Source organism: Falco rusticolus, chromosome 4 (assembly GCF_015220075.1).
Source record: "Falco rusticolus isolate bFalRus1 chromosome 4, bFalRus1.pri, whole genome shotgun sequence".
In the NCBI taxonomy this organism is placed as follows: Eukaryota; Metazoa; Chordata; class Aves; order Falconiformes; family Falconidae; genus Falco; species Falco rusticolus.
The window spans coordinates 55,948,529-55,975,003 of record NC_051190.1 but is presented as its reverse complement, the minus strand read 5'-3'; the positions used below and the strand labels follow the sequence as shown (position 1 = coordinate 55,975,003).

The 26,475-nt window shown below is 46.3% G+C and overlaps 1 protein-coding gene across 2 annotated transcripts in view; it reads left to right on the top strand.

The window, feature by feature from the left end:
• The window catches only part of LOC119146997 (mitogen-activated protein kinase kinase kinase 3-like), an 82,307-nt gene that overhangs the window by 4,233 nt on the left and 51,599 nt on the right, over positions 1–26,475 (top strand). For both annotated transcript variants that reach the window (XM_037385429.1, XM_037385428.1), the window contains exon 2: positions 17,922–18,001. In XM_037385429.1, the coding sequence (XP_037241326.1) occupies positions 17,998–18,001 (4 nt within the window). In that variant the 5' untranslated portion in view covers positions 17,922–17,997. The remainder of the gene's footprint in view (positions 1–17,921; positions 18,002–26,475) is intronic.

Below are 26,475 nucleotides of genomic sequence, written 5' to 3'. Positions count from 1 at the left end.
CCTGCTCTCCTGAGTAAACCCAGGTTGGCCAGCATTTTGTCCAGAACTAATAGCCGCTTCTGTGAAAGCCCCCCTAATTTTACACTCTGCAGGATGATTTGGGGCAGCCCAGGGAGGACAAGCCACAACAGCAATGAAACCCTGGGTGGAGCCGAGCCAGGGTTTGGCTCAGCACCGTAGAAGCTGCATGGGACAAAGTCCGGTTGGCAATGCGTGCTGTGTGCTGTGCCCAGCAGCACGGGACAGATCCTGTAAGGAGCCAGCCAAGCTACTGCGTGGGCTGCTGTGTAAACAGCATGTGTGCGGGCCAGGTCCTCGGAGAGGGTGGGAGGATGGGTTGAGTGTTCAGGTGGTGATTAAAGACCATGTTGCTTGAAAAAATAGCCCTGGGTGGGTGGATTAGAGGCGCTCTGCGAGCCTGCTACGACCCCGAGCTTGTGTGCCAAATAACAGAAGTCATCTAATTGATAGCTAGGTGATTCAGGGGAGAAAAAAAAATAATTCTGTACAGTTGCTTTGGGAAAATAATTTGTGAGATAAGGCTTTGCGAAGGAGGTAGGAATATCTTAAATCCAACACAAACAGGGTGTTTGTGGCCTCTGCGGTTCTTTGAGTGCTCCTACACTACTAGGACTGTCCTGGAGTGATTGTGTTTGCCTTGTTCACGTGAAAGTGTTTCTTGAAGAGTAGCTTCAAAGTGCCTACAAATCCCCAAGGGTCTATTGGAAATTTTGCACATAACAGTTGTTAGCCCAAACATCATCTGCAAAAGTGAACTCTGTATTGTGCTATAAGTTCTGCTGCTGCTGTCCTGGTGCAGAGGTTAGAGAGGTTCAGAGGAAGATGCTGCTGCTTTTGGGTATCTGTTGAGATCTGTCCTTGCTGGTGATGTCCCTTTCCTTCAGTCCTGAAGTGGTCAGACAGTTAGACTAGATGACCATTGTAGATTCCTTCCAGCTGAGCTATTCTATTAGATAGATATGTACACAGAAGTCTGTCGTGATGAGGATGGTGGATTACTTGGATTGCTTAGTGGTTTTGTGCTACAACTTCTTTGGGTTTTTGTGGTTGAGCAGAGGTCAGATCGTTATAATCTAGTTGTAAACTGGAAATAGTGTAGCACACTCTGTAAGAGCCTGAAAGAATCTAGCAGATACGGAAATCTCTTCATAGTGGGCTGTTGCACCTTTTGCTCTGCAAGGTGGCAGCAGTGATGCCCTATCCCAAGGCATAAGGACCTTGCAGAAGGGTGGTGGATGCAGGTTGATGGGCACATCTGGCTCTTGCCAGCTCTTGATAATGGGGAAATCTTGCTTCTGATCTGGGTTAAAGGGTTGGGGCATCCCCTGTGTGGGGCAGCCTGAGTGCTGTGATAAGGAAGGCTTGTTTGGGGAAAATGGCTGGGGGAAAATAGTGTAGGGTGATGCCTGTTATAGCTGGTGGTGAAGATGAACTGAAGGAAAGAAGTGTGCATGCATGGAAACCCTGTTTTAAATATACTCTTCCCATCAGCCTCTCACCTATTCCTCTCTGTCACTGCTCGGGGAGTGCCCTGCGTGGGACTGTCCCTTTTTTACATGCTGGGTCAGTGCAATGTCATTGCAGAGGGGTGGCTGCTAGCGTTATCTGTCACTGGGGGATGCTGATGGATTGATAGCTTGTTATCTGCAGGAGAAGTAATATGGTTGCTTCAGAAGTGGGTGGCTGGAGAAAGATGTGCAGGCTGAGATGGTGGGGCAGAGTGGTCCAGGAGTGTGTAAGTGATGAATAACCAGTACTTGGAAATAGGAGATCAGAGATTTGGGCTTACTTCTGTTGAGATTGGTCAATGCATTGATGTAGTGTGGAGCAGCACTTGTTTTGCTGGATTGATGAGGCTTCCTTCAGTAAAGATACCAGGCTGGGACAGGTTCACGAAAAGCTTTCCTTGCTGAGTGAGGTGCTCATGCTGCAGCCTTGATGCCTTCGGTTTGCCTTTCAGGACAAACCTACAGCACTGATCCCTCTGCTGCAATCCTTCTGCTGGCTTTCCGCTTGGAGAGTGAGTGGCTGTTGGGAAACCTGAGCACCCGGTTAATAAACCCGTGGAAGGCATTTGCTGCTTCTTGGTCTTAGTCCCTCAGTTCGGGTGCTAGCGGAGTAGCAAGAGTCATTAGAGAAATATGCAAGATATTTCGGTTATTTCTCTTTGGATGGTGCTGGTGGCAAGTAAAAGAGATAAACAGAGACTGTATTGAGCTGTGCTTAGTTTATTGCATCATGGGTTTTATTGAAAGGTTCAAGGTCTGTCTCTGAATGCTGTTGCTGCCTGGGATAAACCCAGCAGCAGGGTGCATTCGAGCTACTCCCAAGCTGTGCAGTGCTTTGCCAGAGGGAAAATGGTAGGGAAAGGTGTCATTTTAGTGCTGTCACTCTGTATTCTTTCTGAACAGGGACTGCAGGGGGGCCAATTACAGTGCTTTGGAAAAATCGTGGCGGGGCAAGTCCTGTCATGCTTGTTTCTTGGGTTTGCACTGGAAAACTGCACTTGGCTCCTCTTAACCCCTCCAGGAGCTGCTCCTCTAATGGTAGCAGCCAGGGAAACCCCTGCTGACATCTCTTGTTGCAACCTTCTGGATGTTGAGGCTGGGAGAGGACCATCAGGGCAGTCTGTCTGAATGTGGGACCACACAGCCTGTTGCTCCCTCCCACTCCCCATCCTCTGTTTCCTGCTAGGATGGTTCATGCTGGTGTTGCTGGCTGGGAGGATCTGCTTCACTGGTGGCCTGGACTGATTTGCTTGCTCCGCTTCTTGTGATACTGTCACTTTTGGCTGTGCTTTCTGGGGAATAGGAAGTGCTCCTCGACCCTGACTCAAGCCATGGGTGGCTCGGATGAAAGGGCAGCTATGTTGTTTTCTGTGTACCCTCATGATGATCTCTGTCTGAAGACTGGCTTGGCTTTACCTCAGAAATGATCTATTGAGTGTGAAGGATCTGAGGGACCGTGCCTGCTCTTGCCTGTTTTTGTTTGGCTTGGGGATGCCTGCTGAGGCTAAAGATGTGCACGATGTGTCACTGTGTTACCTGTCTGATGACTCAAGAAAAAGAGAGAAAATGTTTAGTCATCGCAATATTTCGGCAATTTCACCTATGGCATTACCGGTGTGACTAACACCTGGTGCATGCCTGGTTGCCTTCAGGATGGGGCTGTGAGGGGTGAGGGTGTGTGTTTTCTGTTTGCAGTTTATGTTACAGGAGGTGAGGCCAAACAATTGGTTTTGGACCCAGCGTAAAAGCTGCTGAAGATTGTAACTGTCTCATGGAGGGAAAGCTGGGGAAGAGCTAGTTTCAGCCTTGGTCTATGTCCAGGAAATAATGTGCTGGAGAACTTCCCCTTCAGGAAGCTGTTGGGCTGTACCAAGGAGGTGGTGTGGCACACTGTGCTTTCGTCCTGGACTGCCATGGAGAGTCCCAAAGCTGTTGGGGACTTGGACGAGATGGAGCAAGACTTCCAGTACCCAGTTCATCATTACGTGAGAAGCTTATTTGCCTTTTGTAGTAGGTGTTGCCGGAGAGGTGTAGTCTGATGTCACCTCTGCAGGAGATTCTCCGGCAGTCTGGCAGCCGGTGGCTGTGTGTTTCCTGTGGGAGTTGGTGGGAGGTGTTTGTGGAAGAACATGGGATGTGTTGGAAAGAGTCTCCCCTTGCTGCAAGGGGAACCTCCCACCTCCCTGACTTGTCTTGGGCTGGATTTTCAAAACCTCACTCCTGGGTTTTGACAGGTGGGTGTCTTGGGCAGGTATGGTTGAAGGGCTCTAGGCTGCATCACGGACCACCATCATCTTCATGGCCATGTTCAGGAACAGGACTGTCACGGAGGGCTTTGAGTGACGCTCTTCAGTAGTCTCCCTCACCCAAAGAGGATGTAGGGAAATTATGTATATAATGTATATTAAAAGCCTGCTTTTCCCTTTGCAGTGCTTGGATAAATTGCATGTATGTTGTTTGTGTGAGTCTTGAGCTGTAGGTAGACACAGCAATGCTCTGCTTAATTGCAGGTTGGCATCCTTCTGGCTGTTAGCTTGCAGTCCTTGAGAAATGAGAAGAGCAAGCAATATGGTCAGGGACTGATGAAAGCTCAGGTATGCCTTTCATGTGCCTGTGTGCATATATGCATCGAGTCCGGTGTGTGTGTGCTGGAATGGCTGGAATGGGTCTGGTGGGTGAAGCATCCTGCAATTCTTACTATATGTGTGCTTGCTCACTTACTGTTTTTTGGTCTGGCAGGCAGCAGGTTTCTTATCTGCTCTGGCTTGTGGGAAGAGCATGGGTAAGGCACTTGTTGCCTTCTTGCTAATCCCTGCCTCCCTTTGTTGCTTCCCCCTCCCTTTGCTGCCTGCAGCAGGCATCTCTGCCTGCTCCGAGAGCACGGGCTGGGAGCTGGGGCACTGGTGAACACCCCTGGCATACAGGGATCAGGACCATGGCAGTTCCTGGCTTTGCTAAATGCTTTTATAGGACAGACTTTGTGGCATGTCCTCTGAAACTTTCTGCAAGGTAAACTTGCTGTGAGGCTCTCTTTTGGGGCAGTCTCTGACGTAACCTGTCAAGAAATGGTCTGCTCTTTGAATTGCGGCTGAAAGTCTGGTGGTGGATGGATGACCAGTTGCTTACCTAGCATTACCAAAGCAACGAGCTGTTGCTTTCCATGACTCATGAAAATGCACTGTAGGCTCTCTTAAGAATGGCTGAGATCATTTTTTGGCTGGGTTTGGGCAGCTGGTTTCCTTAGCAAATAGCAGTGGGGGTGGAGGGAGGGGGATTTCCAAACTTGTTTCTTTGGATGTGTGATCTGTTTTTTTGAGCTAGTCTAATAAAATACTGATTTCATTTGAAAAAGGGGGGCGGGGGGAAAGACCTGTAACTTCCATGCCTGTATAGTTTTGTAGCATGTTTCATTTAGTTGTAGCTTGCCATAAAAAGGGGAAAGGTACTAACATCAGAGCTGTATGCTGTATTTTTTCTCTTAAATAAGCAAGCACTGAAGCATTATGGGTGGTATTTTTCTTTTAAAATGAGTCCTCCTGGGGAAGGAGAAGGAGGTGCAGAGAAAATTCTGCAAACAAAACTGTAATTGCATCAGTTATTTTGTTGATAATGCTTGCTCAGATAGAGGACTGATTCTGTGGTGATGCAGCAAGGCAAAGGGTATTAGCAAGAGGTGTTCTAGTGTCAGTCTGGGTTTTTTTTTTTAAGTATTTACTTATTTGTCGGCCCTTCATTCACTTTTCAGTTTTGTCTGAGCTGTCTAAAAGGAGTAGCACTTCCATCCCTGAGAGCCAAGTGCAGCAAGATTAGCATTATCTGGAGGAGAATCAGAGCAGCTACTGCTGTGTGAGAACTTCAGATAGCAGGAGGTCCCCAAGCGTTTTGCCAGGTTTCAGCAGCCTCTGCAGTATCTTTCCCAAGCCTAGCCAGCCCTGGCTGGCACCTGAGAGCAGGCAGTGAGGAAGGAGGGGAAATCCTCAGTAAGCAGAAAGTAATTGAATAGGGAGATACGTGGTGCGGTGGATTTAATGTGCTCGTGCTGTGCGGGTGGCGAAATGAGCAAGGAACGCTGTATGCAGCAACGTTAGCGGAGTCCAGGAATTTAATAGATGTGGACCGACCTCTCGTGCTGTGTGTGTTCTATGCCAGTGCTTGGCTGTGGATAAATTCCACGGCTGGGGCAGGCAGAAGCGTGTCCGGGTGTGCTACAGGAATGGGTTAGAGCTGCCCAAGGGCTGCAGAAGGGCAGCAGCTCTGTCCTGGGAACAGCAGGAACACAGAAGCGTAATGGCCCGGCTGTCGGCCAGGGGTGAGTGGGAACAATGTGACTGAACAGGTTTGTGCTCACTTCCTTGTAATCTCAAAGATGAGATAATACAGAAACCCAGATACCCTGGCCAGCAGAAAATCGAGGCTCTCTTTTTCTGCCCCTGTGTGTGTCCTGTGAGGCAGGAACAGCTGACTTGCTATCATCTCTGGCTGCACAGCTGGTTAAAAGCAAATCCTTGCTGGAGGAATGGCACGGTTGAGCTCCAGTCGGGGTGATGGACAGTACCCCCTGGGCTTGGCTCTGTTGCTGCCTGTGCAAGCACCCTGCACAGGTGCACCAGATTTCTCAGGTCTTTCCTGCTCTCCTCCTCCTGAATTTCTCTGCATCTTAGTTAGCTTTGGGCAGAGCAGGATAAAGACCACTGGCTTAATCATAAGTGTAGTTAGTGTTTACCTCCTTTTACCGTGTGTTCAATGCATAGCATAGCACACCCCAGATTCAGGTCTTCTAGATCTTAATAGCTTTCTTCCATGCAAAAAAAACCAAACAAACAAAAAAAAGGAAATAAATGTAACCTGCAGTCTTCTCCTCTTCATGGCACTTGCAGATATTTGAATACGGGGCTGAAATTCGTTGCTCTTCAGTAGTAGCTAGCTGTAGCCCACATGCCTGCAGTGCCATGGTGGCTAGCACAGTGTGCTGAAGCCCTGCCCCAGGGCTCAGCAGCAGCACAGCTTGAGCTGTGTAAGAGCCAACAAAGGCTTTTTCAGAAGGCAAAGTCCTTTTTTACAGATTAGTTATTACCAGAAGGTATTTCTGGTGGGCAAGACCCAGCAGGGGCTGTAAATCCAGTCGTTTCAGTGAGCAGAGGATGTCAGCAGGTGAGCTGGCATGGCTGACTTCCAGGGCTTTACCCTGCTTAATGCTGGATAAAGTAAGTGCAAGCAAAATTTGGAAAGCTCTTCTGCTGTGTTACAGTTGGTTTTGGTGGGGTTTTTTTGTTGGTTTGTTTTTTTTAACAGCTGTGCCTTCATATCATCTCCCAATGCATAACGCTTTTATGACTAGGGAAGCATCGAGGTAGATCAAAGGGGCTACCTAGCTTCTAGGCAGGTGTTGCTACGAAACCTGTTTTCTCATCTGTAACTCACAAATGGAGATGTTGGAACACTCACTTCCCCCAACTAAGTCATTCCCTGCCCAGTCCAAGGTTTCCAGTGTATAGTATTGGGGGAAGAGAGTCCTGGATCACATTCTTGCCTCCAAAAAATGAATAATTAAGTTTAAACCAGTGATTTTTTTTTTAAAATATTTTTTTCTATTTCTTTTTATTTGAGCATTTCAATCTTAGTGACTTAGACTTCTTTCTTCAACTTCTGACATCTACAAGTATTTCTTTTTAACAAAAAAAAGGAAGTGTGGATTCTGATGTAATCATGTGACTCCAGGAACCGGGTGCTAAAGAAAAGCACTGAATCCTATGAGAACTGGCAATGCTCAGGGTTATCCCATGGTCCAGCAGCTGAACTGGAAAACGAAGCAAAACCTTCTACTCCCAACTCCCTTTGCAGTGTTGCTTCCCCATCCCTGGTGTCAGTCTTGTTGCAAGAGATCTAGATTATGTGGCTTTTGGGGGTTTTAGGATGTGTAGTTTGTTGTTTGTTTGGGTTTTTAAGTAATTTAAGGAAAAAAACCCTTTTTCTATGTACATGGTGAAATTTGCAGATCTGTGATCCTGAGGCTTTCAGTTGCTCTTTGGATTATGTGTGAGGGTGGTCTCTTGTAGAAACCTTGCATGGTGGTGCATGCTTTGCTTGAACAGGCTTTGGAAATGCTGAAGTAACGCAGTTGCTGGACCTTTCTCTGTGTAACCACTTCTTTTGCATTTTAAAACTTAGAGAGGGCCTTAGTGCTGCTAGTGGCACAAATCCATGTCAATGCAAATAGCAATGTAAGCCGTACTATCAGAGCTGCATTGGATTCCCTTCTACTCAAACCCTTTGGTTCCTTGCATTTCCCTTTCAGGGGTGGTTGGTTGTTTTTTGGGTTTTTTTGTTGGCTTTTTTTTTTTAAGCTGTTTTCTGACAGTCTGTCGCAGGAAGCTTGACCTGGCTGGTTGATGGAGGTGATGCTTGCTGTCTGTTCTCTTGCCAACCTGTTTTCTGCAAAAGTACATGGAGTGCCTCTCCATGTTGGATAGGATCAGGCTTGAGTGCTCAGAGAAGCACAAGGACTCTGATAATACAGAAATGAGGTCCCTGTGCTGCTTGTGGCTGCTGGGACAGGAATTAGCAGAATTGCTTGGGTGCCTTGGAGCTCACTGAAGCCAAAACCCAGGCAAATGGAAGTTTTCCTTTGCTTAACTCTTTGGGTAAGCCCTGTTAGTGTGAGTGAAATAACAGCCAGAAAATGAAATGGCTAAAGAGGGCAACACTCTCCCAACATAACATGCTGTCTTTGCTTGCCTGCTTTCTTTACAATGTGGGAGATATTTATCCTGTGACTAAGCATAAAAGTTAAGAGATGGAAAAGGTCCTATTAGATCATCTTGTCCACCTCCCTGCTGGCGTGCAATTTTTTTCCCTGGTGTATATTTATTAATAGACTGCTGGGCAGACAGGAGTAGTTTACTCAGGGTACTATGGAAGAGTAGCAGCCAGCCCATGCAGGTGAGGGGTTCTGCACGTGCATGACTTGACTTGCATATGCACAAGCTTCTTGCAGCAATAGGATTTTGTAGTAAAAGGTCCAAAAGCTCTAGACTCAACATTCTTTGCATGCTTGCAGCCTTCCCATTGACTTGCTGAGATTGTGCAGGCGTCAGCTCGTCTTTTTTTAACATTCCAGGAATACGCTAGTTTTACTTTATATTTATGATGGAGTAGGTGGTTTGAAAACTAATAATAAGGGGTGGTGGTGGGGGGGGAGGGGTTAGAAGCTCTTTGGTAAGGAGAGGTCAGCCAGCTAGACATCTGCACAGCTGGCCTGGCCTCTGTTGGCTGTGATCTATGACAGTGGTGTGTAAAGACGCCCGGAGGAGATGTTAGAAAGGTGCAGGTGGAAATGCTATTGCTCTGACAAACAGAACAGTGCTGGAGTTTCAGGCCAGAGCTTGGGGACCATCAACACTGTTTCATTTATTACTTGTCGGTAACCATAGCACAGCCTCATGCATGTGTATTTTCTTTTTTCCTTTTTTTTTTTTTTTTTTCCGTTTTGCACTCCCTGATTTCATTTGCAGCTCAGAGCACTTAGCATCTCCCAGATTGAAATAGCTGAGTGTCGAGTATAAAGGGACAGATTCTGTCCTTAACTAATTCAGGAAAAAACTAGAGCATGTGCTTAATAGATAGGGGATGAGATCAGAAATTTCATATCCAGGTATGTGCTGAACTGCCTTCTTGTGTTAGGACTGTGTTGGCTTTTGCATTTAGGATCAATCTGCTGGCTCCAGAGGTGTCTCCTGGTCAACAGTGGTGTGAGATCAATATTTAGGATTAGAGATCAGGACCACAGGGGAGCAACCAAGCCTGATCTGCCACCAGTGAGATGTTCTTGCTGGTGGTGACACTGTGTTGGGCCCCTGGGGCTGTGCTGTGGGACCTGATGATCTGTTTCTTGACAGCACAGTGCAATTTGTGTATTTTCTGGGGGTGTTACGGGACATCTCTTGGCTGAGAGATTGCTCTGTTGAATCAGGAGAAGCTATTCCCTACATCCATGGGGGGTAGGGGTTGGGTGTTTCATGGTACAGACAGTGTCCCTGGCACTGATGGCCTTTCTCTTGGCGTGTTCTGTGGAAGTGACAGTATCACAGATGACGTTTTCCAGGAAGACGTCCAACACTTGTAAACGAGCTCCGACATGGGCTTTGCCTCCCTTCCCTCAACCAGACATCTTCTAGGGAGGAGGGAGCTGGAGCAGGGCACAGTGCATGCAGGGAGAAAATCTGCCTTATTATTATTATTTAATTTAGAGAAAACTTGGTCTAAAGATGTAAAAAGCAATGGCAAACGCTGTCTGGACACCGCCTCTCCTCATCAATTAGTAGCATTAAATGCTCAGCAGGGAGGATTAATTAGAAAACTGAAATCTTTCCATCGTGACAGCCTTCTGGTTTCCATTGAAATGCAGCTGAAGAACTGGAAAGGCTTCTGTATTTTGTTTTGATATGCCGGCATATGTTTCTTTCCATCCTGGAAATTAATTCTGTCTGTCTGTAATGGGGCTGTGGGAATCAATACTGAGTTGAACTGTATTTCTCCAGAGCTTTCTTCTAAAAGTAGTTAGGACTGTTTCCCCGCTGTGCCTAATAAGTGACCTGATTTTGGAGCAGCTGAGCAACTAGTCGTCCAGTTCAGAGGTGTTGTGCAGCTGCCTTGACAATTCAAGGTTGGTCCATGGCCTCAGGGGTGATGGGCTTCTCTCTTCAGAAAGTCTTCAGGTCAGAATTCCTCAGAGATAGCCAAAGAAGCCCACAGCCTTCTGCTGCCTGTGACTTTCCATTGCACTGCACCAGGCTGGATGCTGTAGGAGAGGAAATTACTCATCGCTCTGCCTGCCTTGCAGACTGCTCTTGGCCTTGGTGAGCTGTCATGCTCTCTCTCAGCCTTACATTCTGCAGTGCCCTAAGCTGGATTTAGAGTCAGGATCTGCTTTTTCCTCTGTTTCCTCACCTTTCCTTCCCTCCACGGGGCTTGGGGAATGAAGGAGAGTTGGTGCAGCAGCCAAGACCTGCCTTTCACAGGGGGGGACACAGGTCACCATTACATGATGACTCTGGGTGGCACAGTTTGGGCAACTCAAGGTTGCTTCTCATTCTCCAGAAGAAGCTGCCTTGTATGTGCTAGAGCAAGCAACAGCTTGTGCCTGGGCTCTGCAGAGCCACAGCTACATGAAAATTGGATGGTGAAGGGCTGGCAGGAGAGGCAGGGCAGACCTGGGGGTCCCTGAGCACTTTGGGCAATACGTAGTGCTCTGCAGACCTGTGAGGTTGTGTGAGTGTATGGCTGTGTGCTGCCCAGTCTGGTTCCTGCTCTGTTGATGGCTTATTTTTTATTGTGTTTAGTCATGCATTAAGGTAAGTGTACTTAAGTTCATGTGATACTAAAGTCAAGAGGACAAGGAGAAGGAAACCTCTCTGAAAGCTGACCCACGTGTTTCTATTTCATAACTCCATAATGACCCCACTGATGGCGTGCGTAAACCAGCAGCTTGTGGAGACAGCGGTGTCCTGGAGCTGTGCAGAATCATGGTCCTTCTGCCCAAAACCACAGCACATCTTTCCATCTTTGCTTGCCACCAAGCACTTGCTGAGCTCTGCTTCCTCCCCCTGGTCTAATCTCAATCCAGATTTGCATGGCAGAAGTGGCATGACCAAGAAAAGGATCTTGCAAATTTTGCAGTGGCTCTTGGGGGCCGATCCTCAGGTCCTGGTCTCACCATGTGCTGTGGAGCTCACGCTTCTTGCCCACGAGGAAGGAGCAAAATAACCAGGTAGCTGCTGAGAGAGCAGAAAGTAGTCAATTAGTCCTCAGCCCTTGGCTTTGCAGTCGATTAGAAAGTCACCTTGTGATCAATCAAATCTAGACAGGCTGCAGGGGTGAGGCTGTGGCTTGTTAAAGAGGAAGCTGTGCGGTGGGATGGCTGCGAGAGGGACTATCGATCGCAGCAGGCTGAGGGTAAATGGTGGTATACAAAGGCTGGTAGGACAAATCACAGGGGATACAGGTGTTAATCTGTGTGCTTTCAGCGAGATGTTGCAAGTGACAGAAAGTGGGTCAGCTAGAAGGTAGGATGAGCATGGAAGATGGCACAATGGCTTCAAAGCCCTGGTCCTGCTATGAGGTCTTGCTGCCCACCTAGGGGATGGGATGGAACTCCCTCCTTTCTGGTCCACAGCTTGGTCACCTAGCGTTAACCTCCATGTTATAGCATGTTGGGCCAGTCATAAAGTCTGTAATACACTTGATACTCTTAGAGGTCAAACCTACAGAGACGGGGTTGGTTCCCTGCTTGCCATCATTCTCATGGAGAACTGAGTGTCCCAGTCTCCGGTGCGGATGCTGGCTCTCAGGCCACGTTCTCTGTTGCACAACATTGGCTTTGCAGCTCTTTGGCATAAAGCTTTGTTCATGGAAACTTCATTTCTGATGCTGGATAGCAGACTGGTGCTGCACAGATGCTTTTCTCCCAACTGCTTTTCTCAGGAAAGATTTTGCTCTGAGGCAAATGCTTTTCTGAGGGCATATTTCATCTGAATGTTTTGGTATCTATTCCTCTTTTTGGTTTCTGCTCCTTCTTCTTTCTGCTTTTTCCAGGAATGCAGAAAAGGCCTGAAGCCTAACTTTTCCAGATAATGCTCTTCTGTTTTAATTTCCCTCCTGCAAAGTCTTCAGTCATTTGAGGAGAAACCAAAAAATAAAGCCATGAAAACCTGCAGGAGGAAGAAAGTACAACACTCTTCTGTATTGGCTTTTATCTTACACATAGAGATACAACTTCCCTTTGCTGTGTTCACTTAGGGTGGTTATGTCCGTTGGAATCAGTGTTTCTGTTGGTGTAACTTGCATTCTTTCTGATTTATAAATGCACAGGTAACTGTCAGGACAGGATTTTTCCCTGTAAAAGGGGAAATGGTGCAGAACAGTGCTCTCTTCTAGCTGCAGACCCTCATACTCTGCAGGCAGGGCTGTGTGTTTAAATAATCCTGGCTTGGCTGGCTTCTGGGGAGATGAACGTACTGGGTTGCAGGAGGTGAGGATCCTTTAGACTTTGTCACTTCAGTGCCTGATTTAAAAATCTGCATTTAGGTGCTGAGTATGTTGGGACTGAAGTGGGCTTTGGGGTGTAATCAGGGCATCTGCAAATTGGTTCATCTCCACTAGCTGCTGAAGGAGACAGTTCCTCTGTAACAAGTCCAAGTTGTTCCGTAGAGACATAGTTCTGTGCTGTGCAGACCTTGATACAAGTAAAAATCAAACAGGTGGGGACCACGTGTGTTCTCTGGAAATTTGCTTTGCTTGACCTCTCTGTTTATATATATATGTGTGTGTGTGTGTAAAAATAAATTAGCTTTGACCTGATAGGGCTGTGTTGTCTGATTTTTTTTTTTTTTTTTTTCTGATAGAGTCCTTTCTAATCCTTTTGATTTCCTTTGTTGTTTCATGGGTTTCCAGAAGTTGGAGATCTCTATGGAAAAACAAAGCTATTTTCTATGCCAGTATGCATTCCTGATTATTTCACTGAATTTGGTAAAAGGATTATGACTGTAAAGCAAGAAAAGAAACTAACTGAAAAAATAACTTACTGCAGCATGCTGTCTGCAACGTTTAATTTACAAACTAATTTGTGAGAAGAGAAAGTGTTGAGAGGGATGAGTTTAAGAGATCAATGGCTGTTTTAAAGGGCTGTCATGGAAGTTAACAGCTGGAGTCATGCAGGTTTTAAAGCTCTTATTCTATGTACGTGTTGTGCTGGAATCAACAGGATGGCTCAAGAGATTATTTTCTTCTTTAGAAGCAGCTGTTGAATACAGCTGCATTGGCTGGGTCACCAGCTAAAGGTATTGTCCATCATGCATGGTGGCTTAAGCACAGATCTCCCAGCAACGTGTTGTGAAAAAATCTTTCTTAAGCAGTTTTGGGGTGCTGCACCCAAAAATAGGGAGCAGAAAAATCAGCTGATGATTGTTCATATAGAATTGTTTGTCAGGTTTCACGTGCTGTAGTTCCTGCACTGGCTTGCTCCTTATGTGAGCTATGCTGATGCATGTGTGTCACTTCTTGCTTAGCAGCCCGATCAATGCATGCTCAGAAAAGGTTTGTCGGGTGTTTTTCCTCCTCATCTTGTCTCCTGAAGTGTCCCTTGAGCCCACATGGGAGATATGCCTGCAAACCAGGCCTGGTCACATGTGTGTTTGCAAAAAATCCATCCCAGTTCATGCCCATAAACATAAAACCATAGAATTGTTTGGGTTGGAAAAGACCTTTAAGATCAAGTCCAGTCATAAACCTCACACTGGCAAGTCCACCACTAAACCATGTCCCTAAGTGCCACATCTATAGATGCATAGTCTAAATGGCTGCTTTTTGGCTACCTCTGTGTCACATCCTTTGAATAACCTGAGTGGAAAATGCCATGTGGATAGGGCCTTACGTGTCTGAAGTGTCACCAAAATTCAGCCGTTCTTTTGTGTAGCCCTGAAATAAGGATCCCATTTCCAGGGCAGTTCTATGTGCACAAGGTCAACTATAAGGATGAGGTTGAGATGGTCTGGGGAAACCTGTAATATTTCAACCACTCTCTTTGCATTTGAATCGGTCTTTGCCAAGCCTGCAGGCTGTTTGACTGAGCTATCAGCATGCATACGTTTGTATTCTCACCATTAAACCAATCTCATTTGCTTTGCTGTTGTTTTTAACACTACCCCAGTCCTGGCCTCTGAAGCTTTTTGAAAATAACATTTACAATAATATTTTTAACAGTTCCGTAGTATACAAAACTCCAGCGCCCTGGCAGGACTCCCGGAAATTTGCTGAAAGTTAATGTGGTCAACTCTTAAAAAGGAGAGATTTTTTCCGCTTGACTCTTGCTTGTTAAACTCTCTGAGCCCAACATGTTGTTCCCTGCCGCTTGAAAAAAACAAGGAAAGTCCCAATTTTAGCAGTGCTAGTTTGAGTAGCTTTCCAGCTGAGCCATATTTCAGGGGCAACTGTGGCTTATTATTATTTTTTTACAGTGGTGTGTCCCTACACCTTCAAACCAAAGTGTTAAGTGGTGCTCAGGCAGGAGTAAGTAGGTGCTGCTTTCCCTGGAAGCCTGGGGATGATAAACTGCAGAGGAAGATGCCATTTGCTTGTGCTGCAGTAGTGGCAAGACATCCCAGCTTGGAGACCTTGTTTGATGTTGGATGCTGAGCCTCTGTGGGGGGGGAAATAGTCTTTTTGGGGTAGGTGATACTGTAAATCCCATTTCAAATCAGTAATAGGCTGCAGAGTAATAGGCTCTCAATGCTGGACTGTGCTTTTCCCACTTTCCTAACATCCATCCTACATCCTTACTCCTAGTAAGTCTCTTCCAGTCACTTTTTTGTCTTCCCTCACATGCGGAGAAAAATTGCTCCTCTTCATCCTTTCCTCCCCTGCTTTGCTTTCCACAACTTAAATGCACAGAAGCTGGAGTCATGTCTAGATGGAGAGTACATTGGTGGTGTTTCACTTGAACTCAGTGTTGCTGAATCCCTTCCCAGCCAGGAGTATGGGGAGAGAAGGGAAAACCCGGGATTAATTTTTAAAGTGGATTAATAATTTTGCATACAGCTCTCATGTGTACTCATGTTCTGCGCTCAAGTAGCTGTAAAGGAGTTGAGCCACTTCGGCAGCAGAATTGAGTTCAACTCAGTCAAATCGAAGCTGCGTTTGTTCTAGATGAGAGCATCTATACTGGGCTTTTCTGCAGGTTAAGTAACTTCCAACAGTTTCCTGAGCAGACATGAGCAGCTGAAGTCTGTCTTAGGTGCACAATGCAAACCTGGAATACGAGTAATGTATTGCCTCAAGATCCCCGGGAGCCGACACTTGGCTGAGCTCTTACTTCTGTTGCTTGATAGGAGACATTTGTGCGTGGCGAGGTTACCAGGGCAGTAGTTTGTAGATTGACAGTGGAGATTTAGAGGTTTACAGTGGAGACTGGTTCCGCTAGCTGTGGGAGCAGTGGAGGGCAAAGTGGAAGCCCTGTTTTGGATGCTCGCTGGTTTGTATTGTAAACTGCCAGCAGTTGGAGGCTCTGACCAGGGAGCTTAGCTGGAGGAGAAGGGGGATGCCGCTTTGAAGTGCATTGGAGTAGAAAAGTGGTTTTTCCTTTTTTTTACCCCTTATTTTTTCCCCTTCTCTCCACCCCCCCCTCCGTTTTTTAAGGGAGATAATAAAAGAACAGAATTTGTATTAGAAACAGGAATTTGTCCTTCTGTAACAGGAAGCTGCTGGTATGTATTTTTGGGAAGCCACGGAAATCGACAGTGTTTGCAGTCCAATTTGAAGGCTGGCTGTGCTCAGGATTGACAAGATTTGCTAAAATAGAAAACCTCTTTTCTCTGGTGTACCCGTGGAAATTTCCTGCACTGTGTGCAGGGGCTTGTTCACTCACGAGAGCTGGGCAAGTGGGATCTCAGGGGCTTGCTATGGCAGAGGTGATGGAGAAGAGCACAGGGTAGGGCTCTGCTGATGGAAAGGTCACCTGGTTTTTTCCAGGGTTTGTTTGCATGGTTCCTGTAGGTGCATGCTTTTGTAACTAGATACGGATGGCAAAGGTCTGAAAGGTCTCCAGAAAGCCATTAGAAAAGTCTATTATGCTGATAGGAGAGTTAACCTGGGGTATCAGAGGAATTTAGGGTTAATCCAGGCTATCTGCATGTGGCCCTTGATGCAAACTGCATGCAGCTTAATTGCTGGAAGTGTCTCCATCGGTTCTGAAAGCAAAAGCAGTGAAGATTTGGGCCGTTTCCTGCTCTTGTTATACTCAGTTGGAATTTTTATACTGCCTTCTTGGTGGTGGTGTGCTCTCGATTCAGCGTTGCGTAGACCAACTGTTGCTCCTCAAGACAGGATTTTTAACCTTTCCAAGTGTGTTATTTCCTTGTCTCCTTCCCTGTCTTGAAAAAGGATAGAGGAGAGTCCCTGGTGGCTGTGGGCTCTTAGGCTAAATGATGCTGTCCTGAGAGGAAGCTGCAGCAGCAAAAGGAACAACGCACTTCGGGGCACACGTATGTCTCCGCCTCTGCTGCTTTCTTATCGCATTCCCTTCCTGCTCGTCTCTCTCAAAATAGGTTGAATAAATATCCTCCTGCTTGCCAGCACCGAGGCGCTGGAGCTGCAGAAAATCATTTTAATCCACGCTTGTGGTCATTCCATGGTTCACTTCAGATTTGTTATTGTGTTTAAATCTATTTGACTGAGCTGGGAGATTTTCATTTTTCTACTGCTTCTGCCCAATCCATGGTGCTTAACACTCCAGAGTTTGTGTCTGTGTCCTGGCGTATGCAGCTCTCATTGACTTTGGGGCAGTGTTGCCTGCAGTGACTGCAGAACAGGAATGTCTTAGGCTTCCCATGCAAGTCTGGAGTGTTCAAGATGTCTCTTCATTTACTCATGCTGTCACACAGGTTTATGTGTGCTTATCGGCCAGCTAAAGTGGATTGGTCTTCGCTGGTCGCTTCTATCGTACTGCTCTTTGAAAGGTGTCCATCTTTAGGTGGGTTATGCCTTCATTCAGTCTAAAATGAGGTTTTTCACTGGTGAGCAGGACTGACTCCAGCAGGTTCAGGTTTATACTCCTTAAGTTTCTCTGTGAGGAAAAAAACCCCCGAACAACCTGTGGTGGGGCACAGAGCTTTGGCTCCGTGCAGCATACCAAGGGACTGAACCCGCTTCTGCAGCAGTTTTGGGCAGATTAGCGGATAGCCGTGAGTAGCACTTGGCAACAGCCAGAGACTCGGGAAGGGCTGTTAGGGACATGCTTGCCATGAGGGACATGTGGAGCGTACGTTGCTGCTGAGAGCTGCCTAAACTCAGGGTTTTTTTATCCCATGCAGTCAGAGGAAAGCTGGTCCAGCCTTGAGGAACCTTGGCTGGAATTTGAAAGGCCTAAATACAGGTTTGATACTAAATTCTGCTTTGATACAGGCTGCCTCTGGGGCTGACTTTCCATGTCCTGCTGTTAGGCTGTTCCCCAAGTGGGTGTTATCCCATAGGGGTGCCACAAAATGCAATGCGTTAAAGGTAGAGTATTGCTTTAGAGTTGCATTAAATAATGTAAAAATACATTACAAGTATAATGTATTAAAGATACCTGCTCGCGACAAAAGGGGATGTGTGGCACAAGTATAAGTTGTTTCCTCCCAAGGCTTTAAAACTACAAAGGTACCAGGTTTGTAGTGTGTTACCTTTGGGGCGTGTAGAGGTGGAGGAACTCCTGGTCTCATTTCCTAACTAAATGGTTCTTCTCTTTCCTCCAGCCCAGGTGATGGTGGGGAAATGCCTTGTGAAGAGTGGTCCTGTTCAGTCTCTGTTCCCATTGACACATCAAAATTAACTTGTAACCTCTGTGTATGTTTGTTATTACAGGGTGGATGCTTGAGAGTGGAGGATAAGGTACAAGTGTCTGGGACCGGTGGAATGGAGGCCTGATGTAGATGGAAAGATGGGTAAGAATTGGATTCCCCTGAAGCAATTAACAGCCTGCTAACTTTGGCTGGGGCTACCAAGCATGACAGCAGAGTGTGAGACATTACCAGGATGGTCTGGCTGAATATTACATTGCTTTCTAATGTTTTGCCTTTCAGTGGTGCCAGAATTAGACAAATCTTCTTCTTACTATCAGTGTGATCTGGTGCTTTGTGTTCTAGGTGGAGCTTCTTCCCAAGTCTGCCTTGTATTTCTGGGCAGAGCATCTTCATTCCCTGTATCTCTTCTCCCAAGGAAGGTTCTGTTTCAAACAGAGCCTGAGTAAATTGCTTTTCTAATTGGTGACCTGGATTACCTTCACCTTCTCCCTTTTCCACTGGAATAGTTGTGTATCAGATGCTCTGCGGTGCTGAGGGAGACTTTTTCTTTTTTTTTTAAATAAAAAAAGTGGAAATCATTTATAGTTCTGGAGGTACATAATGATCTTGATGTAATCTCTACTGCTGAAGAAAATTCATTATGTCATAAATCGGGACCGCCTGGAAGTTCTGGACTGTCTCAGTTTTAGTACATAAATAATCAGCTCAGTGATGCTGGCTCACGTGAGCAGTGATAAGTGTGAGAGCCCCAGCCCTCCTTCAGGTTCTCATGCCATTGGCCATCAAACTTTCACATTACTCTCGCAAAATCATACCTTACTTGCAGGAAAATGTCCATGCCTTGCTGCTGTGCTTGTAACCTGTCACACAGGTGGGACACAGTTGCAGGGTTTGCCTGGTGTCTTCCCATCCCCGCTAAAGGACTTTGCAGAAGATGCATGCATTACTGACAGTTCCAAAGAGGTCTACAAGCTATTTTGCCAGCCAGTAGCAGTTCCAGGAACTGTAAAGGTTTCTGCTGCTCCTCTTTAATTTTGCTGGAAAGAGAAAGCTCAGCAGATTGAAGAACAAGGCCAAGTTCTACCTCACATGAGTGTCAGTGCTTGATTAATGCGTGGAGCTATTTGAGCTTGGATTGTCCTGTTTCCTTCACCAGAAGAGACAGGTTTTGAGGAGCCTAAACACATCTCCTGAAATGGCTTCCTGACCCGGTGACCCAAGAAAGAAGAGGTGTTGGAGGAATCCTGGTTGAAGCTGAGCACCTCACTTCCACATTTGCAGCATTTATACAAGTTCACCCAAAACTTTTCAGGGCTGGTTGAAATCTTGCTTTAAAAAATAAAAAGGAGATGGGGGTGGAATACCTGTAAATTTAGGGATTGACCTTGCAGACTAGAAAAGTGATTCAGGTGATAGTGGTTTGAATTTAAAAAGTGAAAAATATTAAGCCGCTACCAGACCTTAACTGTTTGTCCTCATTCATGGAGAAAGGAGAAAAGTGGCGTTTACCCCATCCTGGCTCTACCTCTCTGGTTGTGTTTTTTTTTTTTTTGCTCTTCCTCTGCTTCCTAGAAGAGAGATTTTGTGGGGAGAGGACTAATTTGAAGCCAAGGTTAAAAAAAAAAAAAAAGAGGGGAAGAGAAAGTCCAGACTGCTTCTTCAATATAAAGAATGACAAATTTCAGTTTTAAATCCCTAGTGAAAAACCCCACAATGTTTTAGAGACATTTTCACTTTAAAGGTGAGAGCCACTCCTTTGTCAATGCAATTTATTTTTAAGAAGGAAAGTTCAGACTTGCTCTGAGCACCAGTAGGGAATGAGTTGCTGGCTCCAGTCCAGTTCTCAGCAGATAGTCAATTTGATGGCCTCTTTTTCAGAGAGCACGGTTGGTACTCCTCGGTGCCTTCAAACTGTCAGCTGTGAACACAGTATGGGCACACTGGGGAAGCAGTAATTGCAGGAATGCTGAAGAGAGCACCCTTCTGCAAGGCGCTCTTGACTGTTTTTTGGGAAGGCAAGCTGAGCTGGTAGGGGTCTTATGCAGATCTGCAGTTCTGCTTACACGTGTGTGGGTGGAAGGTGCTGTGCATGTCCCCTTCCCCAAATGTCATTGCTTGGAGCATATTGCGGTGGCTTGTCACTAACACAGCATCAATGCCTGTTAGATCTGCCGGGCTGCATTCAGAAAGGATCGTGGTGTGGTCCTGAGTCTGGTCTCTGGCTTGACTGTTGGAGCAAGATGAAGTGATGTGTATCTTGATCAGTCTTACGGAGTGGTGTGTGTTAGTTAAAGGATTGTTGCCACAGCTTTGCTGATACACAGAAAATTAGTCTGAATTTTGAGGTTTTTTTAGTTTCACACATACCCCTCCCTTCTATATGTGTGCTTGTTTCTTCTGCGCATAGAGGTGAGGGAGCATTTTCAAGGGAAGCACAGGGAACTTGCAGTCATGTAACTGACTACAGAGGAGGTGTATCTCAAGATCCATTCCAGGTCTACCATTCTTCTTAGGATCCTATTTATAGTCTACTCAGTGTCTCAGAGTTCAGCACAGGGCTGTTCACTCCTGGACAGGTTCTAGGGAAGCTGTATGACCGTGTACGGAGACCGCAAGACGGGAAGTGGGGACTTCTGGGATCTCTGTGGGCTGCAGTTCTGACATAGCAGTTTGGAGGTGTCACGCGGTACAGTGGCACTTGGACTAGCCCTCTGCAGCCGTGGCGTCCCAGCGCTGCAGGGAGGTTGCTCAGCTGTTGCAGGTCCAAGACAGTATCTCTACACGTGCCAGCTTGGGGTCAGCCTAAGCAGAGGTCCTTGGCATTGGGTCTGGTGTGTGGACATGGTTATGACCATGTCACTTAATGCTTATTTATTCTTTTAATGCTGTTTGTGAAGGATCTGGATGTATCTCTGCAAGATAGATCAGAGGGTTTAATTTGAGAGGGAAGTAACTGGATACAGCATAGGATCTCAGGATGGAATTGCTCTGGTTTTGCTTCATGCTTTGGTCTTCAATAAATGACTTGGGCTCCTGTTTAGTGCTGTCCTGGGACACTTTACTCCAGGTGTATAACAGTTGTGTTTGTGCTGAAGTGTTTGACACTTTCTTTGTATGGAAAACAAAGATTTGGAAAGGCGTTGGGAGGACTTTGTGATTTCTAGAGGGAGACATGTGGCCATGCTGTAGGTGTTCAGTCACTGCTTCAGAAGATGACCGCATGTTTCCTGAGTGGGTCAGGTCTTGGGTATGGAGATGAAGTGGGGTGAGATGACTGAGCATGGTCTGAGACACATCTTCAGGAAGGCAAATCCCCAGCGCACCTTGCTGGACACTGATCATCCAAAACGGTACAGGAGCCTGAAGTGGTTATCTGCTGTCAGTTTGGTACTGTAATTCCTGCAGGCTGGAAGAATAATGAACTAATTTTTAACGTGGTTGTTGGGCTGCTATTCTTCTCAGGCTTCAGAGAGTCCAAGTGACATATGCCTTTTACATTGGCTTTTTCAGCTTTGATAATGAAAGAAAAACTGGAGTGGAGATCATGTGTGTCCCAAAGCAGGATGTTCCACCTTTCCTGGCACAGAACAGGTCCCCCAGCTCACAGTGCATTTCCATCTGCCACCTTTCTGTGAGGGTCCAGGACCTCTTTATAATTTGATCAAACATAGCTGTAGACCAGTGAGTGTGTATGACACTTCTAAAAATGTCCACGTCTCCAACACGACACAGTGAAAGGACTGTGGTCAATAGTGGTTAAAAATTGCTGTGTTTAAACATCACCTCACAGTAAAAGTAATGTTTAAAAACTGCAGAAGTTGATATAAGAAGTATCAGCTTGTTTATTGCCTTTTTTGTTTTTGTTTAAAAATTACTGAAGTATTCTTAATTCTGGTTATGAAATGCTGTGTGTATGCACATGTGTTTCTGATGATAAAAGCTCCAGAACACTTACCTATTCTGTTCAGCATACGTATGCATAACTCAAAAGTTTAGGTCTCTAGTACTTTTCTGGAGCGAGTGTGACTCTTGCTTCATCAGAAAGGTAATCTGAGGTGCAGGAGATGGGAGAATGATGCGTATTTACAATATTGCCTTGACAGTGGGTGTGTTTGGAGAAAACGAGTGCAAGCTGGGCTGGCAGGATGTGCTGCAGCTTGCTGAAGGAGGAGGGGGCCTGTTTGCACAGCCATGGTCTGGCCATTTAACTCAATTCAGTGTTTTTTTGCGGGGGCTGCTGAGGCTGAGAGAATTGCCCCCGGTTGCTGGGAGCAGAACAGACCAACTCACCTTATCCCCCTGCATGCAGGCACTGATGTCTCAGCTCTCCCATGACATATTTTCCTCATTCTTCAGTCTAAGGTAGTGGGTTTGCTCTTCACTTGCTCTTCGTATGCTGAGAGCTATTAAAAAAAAGTAATTCAGGTTGAATTGCAGCAGTTTATCTTGTAAGGCACATTGGACGCTCAGGTTTTGTTATTTTCGAGAAGTGTCTGAGTTAAGAGGTGTCCGTGTCACCTCCCTTTCCTGGCACTGTGCCCATTGCACCCAGGGCTTCTGTTGAGGGTCACGCCAGGCACTTCGGGCACCTGGGGAAGGTGGGACTGGACCTGCATCGCTGTATCTGGGATGTCGCAGCCGTTGGTGCAGCAGCAGGTTATGAGTTCATGGGCTCTGGGCTGTGGCTTTGAGCACTGGAAGTAACTGGGCTGGGAGGGAGAAAGAGGTCTTTATGAGCCTGCAAATAACCTTCAAAGGTATTGGAGGCAGTCAGGGGAAATAACTTGCCAGCTATGTTTCTTGCTGGGTAAACATTTTTCTCCTTTCAAGTGTGCTCAAGAGAGAGGTATAGGTTGTGGGGAGAGGTAATATCTTTTATTAGACCAAACTGATAGAGGTGGAAAAAAACCAGTCTGCCTTTTAGGCACTAAGCCCTTCTTCAGAAGGAGCAAATTTTAAGCTTAGGAGGAAAACAGGCTGGAAAAATTGCCCAGAGTTTAATTTAATTATGTTAATCCATTAAAGGAAAAGGTAGCGAGTATCTGTGGAGCAATGGGCAGGCTTAGCAAAAAAGCTGTGAAAGTTTGTTGTGGGATGAGTGAGAGAAACCAGTACCTGGTAACTTTGAAGTGGTAAGGAGTTTTGCAGGCAGATGCCGTGGGAGAAGAAGCATCGTGCCATAAAACCAAACAGCCCCTGTATTTTTTTAATATATATATTTAATGCTTAGCAGAGCTATGGGTGTGCAAAATATTCTTAAATGTTAATTTTTCAAGGGTCTAGCCCCTGCTTGCAGCTCTCCTAGACTAATTTTAATCTGCAAAAGCAAATGAGGAACAACAGTTTTGTGCTAGAGCAGTGTTAGCTTTATAGATGGACTCTATCTTAAGGGTCTCTTCCAACCGAAATGATACTTTGATTCTAAGAAGCAGAGATTTAGCATGGTTTGCCTTGCAGCACTCTGCTGTTACAGGAAAGCCCTGACTCTCACTGCTCTCTCTATTCCTGCTTCTGCCTCCCGTCTTCTCCAGGGCTGCAACTGGGAGGCACCCAATGCCAGAGCCTGCCTAGGGCTTGGAGACCTTTGGCAGCTGGAACGGTCAAGGCTGGGTTAGATTTCCCTGTGGTGCTGTGTAGGGTGAATGCTTGCTTTTTGGCTGACAGACTTCCTTGCTTAATCTTTGCTGTGCTTTACATCTCATTAGGAGTTTCAGTAGCAGGGGATCAAGGTATGCTGTCATTCTCTGCGCCCCTTAGTAGGGTTTGCAAACACCTCCAGCTTTGCAGCTAAGTTCAGAGGTGCTTAAAGGTAAGTAGCTTACCCAGTTACACCTTCATTAGCCAGCAAAACACGTTGTGGGCTGTGCTTTGCCACTGTTTTTTTTATTATTGAACCATCCTGTCTCCTGCTCCAGGATTCAAGTTGCTGGCTGGATATGAGGGGCAGCACCTGTTTCTGCAGCTCCCCTCTCTTCAGAAAATCTTCCTCCCTCCAACAAACACTAGCCAGTTTTAACCCAGATGTTTGGTCCATTAGCCAAGGAGGGTTGAAGGGTGTGGGGTGCCATTGTTGAACCCCCACAGGTTGTTACAAAGCCCAGCAGCAACACTGTGCTGGGGAGAGGGGCTGCGAAAAGGAGGGAGGAGGGTTTTATGTCTGAGCCTTTATCTGAAAGCCACAGGATAAAACCCCCACAAGGACAAAGGTTTTTGCCCATCTCCAAGCTGTCCAGCTCAGATACCCGTCAGAGCGCAGCCTCTGAGCAGCGCTCCCCATCCTGCCCTGCTGGGGAGTTCACCTGCCCTCATCCCTGAGCGGCCTTGCCCTGACCGAATCTAGCCGTCGGGGCTGTATATCTGGGGGGAAATGGTTTCATAGGGGGCTTCGCTGCCCTCCGTGTCTGCAGGGATGTATGGGGGACATGGTGACAAGCGTGCACAGGGACGGGAGCTGTGGTGGAGGGCAGCGTGGAGTTGCAGAATGTGGGCAGGCTCTAATCCCGTGGAGTGTTACTGTGCGTGGTGCCGTCAGAGGGGTGGCTGTTTTGGGAGCGGAGGGTTGCGGCGAACCACAGATGCAACCCTGCTTTCCCTCCCTGCTGATCTAAACCAAACACCTTTTGGATCCCGAGTCCTTTTCCACTGCGAAAGTCCCTGGTAAATCACTGGGATGAGTATACCTCAGTATCATGCCACAGCTCTTTGCATTCATCAAGAGAAATTTCTTGTAAGATTTGTGGCTTAGCCTCTGAAACTTTAACACAAGTGTTAAAACTTGCCATTCAGTGTCCTTGGAAGGTTTTGTATTGCTTTTTGCAAGGTACTGATCGCTCAGTGGTGTAAGGACACAGCTCTTGCCTTACCTAAACTGAGGTGCAGTCCCAGTAGTTACTTTAGTTTTTGGGTTTCCCTGGGGAAATTCAGAGGGCAGTTGAAGTTCTTCGTTATCTCACACCCTGGATCTCAAATAAGTTATGACATAACCTATTAATTTATTCACCAGTTTATTCTCCTTTGCTGTTCTCTCAATGCTCTTATAGACATGTTAAGAGTCCAGTCACTTCATATTACGTTGGAGGTGTTTGCTTATTTGTGTACATTAGTATTTTGGGGACTGGTTGTGTCCTGTCGTGGTGACCAGAATTAGTTACATATGTGATACATTGCTTTACTAATTATAATTTTAAAAAATAACTCATTTAGCTTTTTTCAAACAGGTTCTTGCCTTCCCCTCAAGCCCACTCCTGAGCACTAACTTCTGTCCCCCTTTGCAAAGGCATGTAAAGGGAAGGGTTGGTTTTGATCTAACAGGTTCTTTGATCTGTTGACTGTGTGATTTTACCAATAGTTGGACGGCTCACCTAAGGGATAGCATGGGGTAGAGCAGGAATAGGAGGCAGGAATTCTCAAAAGGAGCTTTACCCCTGAGAAAATGGCTTGTGAGACAGTATAACTGTACCCTAAACCCACAGATATTTTAGTGGACACTTGGTGTGATGGACGTCTGTAGCTGCTAAAAGTCTCTGATGGGTTTGGTTTTGTTTATTTTTACAAAGGGGCTACTGGTTGTGCTAGAAACGCAATATTAAAAATCCAAACCGATGTCACTTATGGAGAGCGAGCATTTACCATAAGTTTGTCAGGTAAAGTTTGTTAATAATCTTTGCTACCTATTAAATGGTGCACCCTTTAGCATCGTAATTTCTTGATAAGAAGAAATGCACTTTCAGGAAACCCGAGCATGTTGCAGCATTAGTTATCTATGTGAATTTGTGTGTCCAAAGTTAAGACGTCAGCGAACAAACTCCTGCCAAGAAATCCTGTGTATCAGAAGGGTCTTTCCTCACTTCCTCATGTATAATTGCTCTGCTCGACCTGCTGAGCTGTGCCCTGCCCTTGAGTCGTACACAGGGGTGACCTTGCCATCCCTTGGGTGGGGTTGCAGGAGGGTGAACGACAGCAGGATCCAGCTGCCAGCGAGCCCTTTGCTGACTTGCAAAGGGAGCGTGCTCCACTGGTGTGTCTGCTGGGGTGCACAGTAATTGGGCTGGGGGAGGGTAATTGGGTAATTTTTCTCCTTATCAGATACTGGACACTCTCCAGACGGTGGCAAAATGATTTGTGCATGTGGGTTTAATTTACATGGAGGTTTATCTGCACCTCTCATAGATGGATTCACGCAGCAATCTGTTTTGCCACAGGTCATTCACAGACAGCCCTTCTAAGGGGGGGTGAGTTGTAAGAGAGCATTTGTACTTGCCCGTGAGAGTGTCTGGATCCCTTCTTTACTTGCTTAAGGGCTTTTGTTACGGTCCGAATCAGGGTTTTGAGCTTCTAGCTCACTGGTCTCCTTCCTTAAATTGACTGGGACAGTGTTTACTTACTAATTGATCCTGTCTGCTATTGAGAATCATAGAATCATTCAGGCTGGAGGAGGCTTTTTAAGATCAAGTCCATGCTGTCTTGGTACCTCTGCCCCGGTATCTTGTGCGTGGCTTGAGTCCTGGTGGCAGTACATGTCTGTTGATAGTGTTTGCGGATACTGGAGAAACCCAAAGTCCTGGGTTTCTCTTCATCTCCAAGCTGTTGTTTTTGTTTTTGTTTTTTTTCTCCTC